Source organism: Otolemur garnettii, unplaced genomic scaffold, assembly GCF_000181295.1.
Source record: "Otolemur garnettii isolate 467f Iridium unplaced genomic scaffold, OtoGar3 scaffold00054, whole genome shotgun sequence".
Taxonomy (NCBI): Eukaryota; Metazoa; Chordata; class Mammalia; order Primates; family Galagidae; genus Otolemur; species Otolemur garnettii.
Window position 1 is genome coordinate 4,983,727 of NW_003852449.1, and position 4,665 is coordinate 4,988,391.

A 4,665-nucleotide genomic window follows, 5' to 3' on the forward strand; every position below is an offset into this window, starting at 1 on the left:
CTGTTCAAATAATATAAACCATTTATAATTTTTTTGAGAAGATAAATGATGTCATTGACGTTAGTGAAATACTATTGAATATTTTTAATAGAAATCCATACTTGTTATCAGAGGAGGAAGATGATGATGTTGTTGATGACGTCAGTGTTGAGAAAAATGAAACTGAACCATCAAAAGGGAAAAAGAAAAAGCAAAAGAATAAACAACTTCAGAAGCCTCAGAAAAATAAGCCATTACTTGTTGATGTTGATCTCAGCTTGTCAGCATATGCCAATGCCAAAAAGTAAGTCATTTAGGTTTAAATTTTAGGTGGAATGGTACCAGTTAAGTTGTTAAGGATGTCAATAAAGAATTATATCCCCTGTATTATATGTGTACTTATTTGGATAAAAATGCTTTTTAAAATTTAGTTTTGTGTATTCTGCAATTTGTTATGATTTGTTCTGTATTATTTTAGAATCAATAAAATTAGAAATAAGTAGAAAACTAAAGAATAAAGATTTTACTTAAATTTTTTCTAGGTATTATGATCACAAGAGATATGCTGCCAAGAAAACACAAAAGACTGTTGAAGCTGCTGAGAAGGTAATTAATATTTCTTAAGAGTGGAAGATAGGGCTTGGCGCCCACAGCACAGCGGTTATGGTGTTGGCCACATACACCAAGGCTGGCGAGTTCAAACCTGGCCTGGGCCAGCTAAAAAACAGTGGCAACTGCAACAAAAAAATAGCTGGGCACTGTGGTAGTCCCAGCTACTGGAAGGCTGAGGCAAGAGAATCGCTTAAGCCCAAGAGGTTGAGGTTGCTGTGAACTATGACACTATAGCACTTTACAGAGGCCGCATAGTGAGATTCTGTCTCAAAAAAAAAAGAGTGGAAGATGGTTGCTTTTGCCTATTTTAATTTCATGGCCTTAATTATTTCTCATTTTATTTAAATTAGGTTTTCTAATTCAGAAGTCTTTCACACTTAATTTTACTTTAAAAGTGTGTATTTCCAGCATTTACTTTCACCCCAAACCTGTTCTTCCCCACTTCTTCCCCATCTCTAAATAGCACCTTCATTTTCTCTTTGCTCAGGTTAAAAATGTTTGCAGCGTCCTGGATTATTCTCTCATCAGTTTATCCAATCCATCAGTGAATCCTTTTGATTCTTTCTTTTAAAGTACGACCAGAATCTGGCCACTTCTTTATATTCACTGGTCAGGCTTCCATCATGTCTGTGTTTGCATGGATGATAACAGTGGCCTCTTACTGAATCTCTCTCTTTTTGTCCCTTCCCCACTACATTCTGTTCTCCAGATAGCAGCCATTAGGATCCTTTTAAATCAGAGGTAAAGTCCTTTCCTCTTTTGCTTAAAATCTCTCCTTTGATTCCCATCTTAATATAGTTCAGTGTTCTTCTGGCATACAAGGGCCTACATGAACTGATCCTCTCTGAACTCAGGATTTTAGATAGTCATAAAATAGTGACACGTGTTACAGGGCATTTACAGCTGTCTACGTGGAATGTTCTTCCCTCAAAATTTTTTTGGTTTGATCCTTCCCTTCATTGGAACACGTCTGCTTAAATACAACTTCCTTCCTTGACCATTCTGACTATAAATATTACCACCCTTGAGCTATTTTGATTTATCTTCATAACCCCTCAAAATGACATGTTTATTTGAATATTAACTTGTCTGTCTCCCTTCTAAAATGTAGATTGAGAAAAATAAAGAAATAAATGTAAATTGCGTGAAAGAAGGATCTTAGGTCAGGTGCAGTGGCTCATGCCTGTAATCCCAACACTCTGGGAGGCCGAGGTGGATGTATTGCTGGAGCTCAAGAGTACGAGATCAGCCTCAACAAGAGTGAGACCCCCGTCTCTACTAAAAATAGAAAAACTAGCCAGGCATAATGGTGCACACCTACAGTCCCGGCTCCTCAGGAGGCTGAGGCAAGAGTGTTGCTCAAGCCCAAGAGAGTTTGAGGTTGCTGTGAGCTATGATGCCATGGCACTCTACGCAGGACAACAGAGTGAGACTCTGTCTCAGAACAACAAAACGAATCTTAGTTTATTTGCTTCATTGCTGCAACCTAATCCCTGTGATTTTGCCTGGAATAAAGTAGGCACTTTACTGTCTATTTAATGAGTGACCTTTGTGACTTGCCCTCTGTCTTCTGCTCCAATCTCATTTCTTGACATTTTGCCCTGTGATCACTACTTTCTGGTCTTGTCTTTCTGCTTTTAATACCCTTCCTCCTATACTTTGCACGATAAATCCATTAGTCCTTTAGACTTCAGCTTAAATGCCTTCTTCTCAGAGATGCCTTGTTTGGCAGTAATTCAGTATAAACTGGCTTTCCTTGTCATACTCACCTTCAGAAGCACTTAACCATATGTTTTCTTGAATGATTTATATGTTTAATAGTTGTCTCTGCTACTGCCTCACAGTTGGGAGGAAAGAAGGGGTTTGTCCACCTTGTTCATTGTGTACTCCCAGTGTCTAGCCTAGAGCCTGGTGCCTGGTAGGCTCTCTGTGTCTCATCAAATGTACACACAGAGTTATAGAATGGTATTGTCAAGATTGATGTTGTTATGAATACTTAAATTGTAGCTCTTGAGTAAATATTTGCATACAGTAAATCTTTGACTTAAACTATTTTAATATTTAAGGCAGAATATTTTTGTTACTTCATTACTTTCAAGTATGGATATTTGCATGTGTTAGATAGTGCCATTTTGTAATTTTAAAAATCTGTTTCTTGCCCCAGCGTTTTCTTTGGTGTTATTTAAATAAATTCTTAATCAATTGTATTTAAAACTCTTCTTTATAAATAGGCCTTCAAATCAGCAGAAAAGAAGACAAAGCAAACATTAAAAGAAGTTCAAACTGTTACTTCTATTCAAAAAGCAAGAAAAGTATATTGGTAAGTGTTCTTCTTAGTTTTGTTTTTATCAGAGTTACACATGCACCTTGTTTGACAATTTCACAGTTCTGGCTGAGTGCGGTGGCTTATGCCTACAATCCTAGCACTCTGGGAGGCTGAGGCTCCGAGTTCGAGACGAGCCTGAGCAAAAGTGAGGTCCTGTCTCTATTAAAAATAGAAAAATAAGAAAAAAAAGAAATCTGAGGCAAAAGGATTGCTTGAGCCCCAAAATTAGAGGCTGTTGTGAACTATGACACCACGGCACTCTACCCAGGCAACAGCTTGAGACTCTGTTTCAAAAAAATTAAATAGTTCTGAAATGTTGCTAGAAAAACTAGTAGCCCTGAAGCTCTTCACCCTGCTCCTATCATCTGTACTCCCAAGAAAACGACTTGCAATTCTTTTATATGATTCTTTCAGTGTTTACCTTCATTTCTTTTAGTAATATGCTTATATTGCTGCAGCTGAATTTTTCTGTCTTACACTACTGACTTCACCTGTGGGAGATGAGGATTCCCACCTTCCCACTTGTGTTCTGTTACAGACACACAAAGTTATAGAAGAGTTTTGTTACGATTGACACGTATTCAGTGTTGATGGTGTTATGAATACTTAAATTGTAGTCACAGCTGAACCACATAGTATTCTGTTTTCTTTTTCCTTCCTTAGTTTTTTGTCTTTCCTGGAGTTAATAAATTGTCTTGCTTAATTTGTTTTCTTTATATTTTTGTTTTATAACTAATTTATCATCAAGTTCTTCCAAGTTCTTTCCAAGTATGTTCAAACACATTAGAATTCCATCAGCATCATCTTGCAGTGGTCTCTCCTGGAGCTTTTTGACCTACTTTATTTTATATTGGTTTATGACCCCCTTTTATTATTCTCTTTACTCTTCCTTGTGTTAAACTGTCTGTTCTGGATCTCATACTTTTTCTTGGTTGACGGAGTTGTGCTTCATAAGCTTTGTGAGAAGGGGTGAATAGGAGATAAAGTTTTTCAAGTCTCTAATGTAGAAAAAAAATCTCATACTTAATTGTTTGGGTACAGAATTGTAGTTACAAAGTATGTTTTTCTTAGACTGAAAGGTGTTGCTCTGTTATAGTAACTTCCATAGTTGACCTTGGGCAAGCTGGTCTTATTCTGATAGTTGACATATGAAACTTGTTTTTGCCTTTCTGCAAACTTGTACATCAATGGTTCTCAACCTTCCTGATGCCATGACCCTTTACTATAGTTCCTCATGTTGTGGTGACCCCCCAATCATAAAATTATTTTGTTGCTACTTCATAACTAATTTTGCTACTATTATGAATTGTAATGTAAATATCTGATATGCAGGATGTATTTTCATTGTTATAAAGGGGTCACGACCCACAGGTTGAGAACTGCTGTTGTAGATTTTATTTTCTTCTCCTCAGTTTTTTCCTCCAAATTTCCCAAAATTTCACTATGATGTAGGTTGGTGATGATGTTTTAATCCATTATGCTGGATACATTTATAGGCCTTTTTAATTTAGAACTTTCAGTTCTCAGTCATTGTCTTAAATAATTCTTGAAAAACTGCCTGCCTTCTGTTCTGTTTTTTTCTTTTCTTTTTGGAAATCCCATTTTTAAAATTTGGGCCCTCTTGGGCTCGTCCTTCAATTTTGTCACATTTTGTATTTTCTTTTTTTTGAGACAGAGCCTCAAGCTGTCCCCCTGGGTAGAGTGCCATGGCTTCACTGCTCACAGCAACCTCCAACTCCTGGGCTCAA

At 36.9% G+C, this 4,665-nt stretch overlaps 1 protein-coding gene across 1 annotated transcript in view; it reads left to right on the forward strand.

The window, feature by feature from the left end:
- NEMF (nuclear export mediator factor) overlaps positions 1-4,665 on the forward strand; it is a 61,720-nt gene that overhangs the window by 20,540 nt on the left and 36,515 nt on the right. The window contains exons 14-16 of the mRNA XM_012806572.1: positions 92-283; positions 522-585; positions 2,823-2,911. Coding sequence (XP_012662026.1) covers positions 92-283; positions 522-585; positions 2,823-2,911 — 345 coding nt within the window. The remainder of the gene's footprint in view (positions 1-91; positions 284-521; positions 586-2,822; positions 2,912-4,665) is intronic.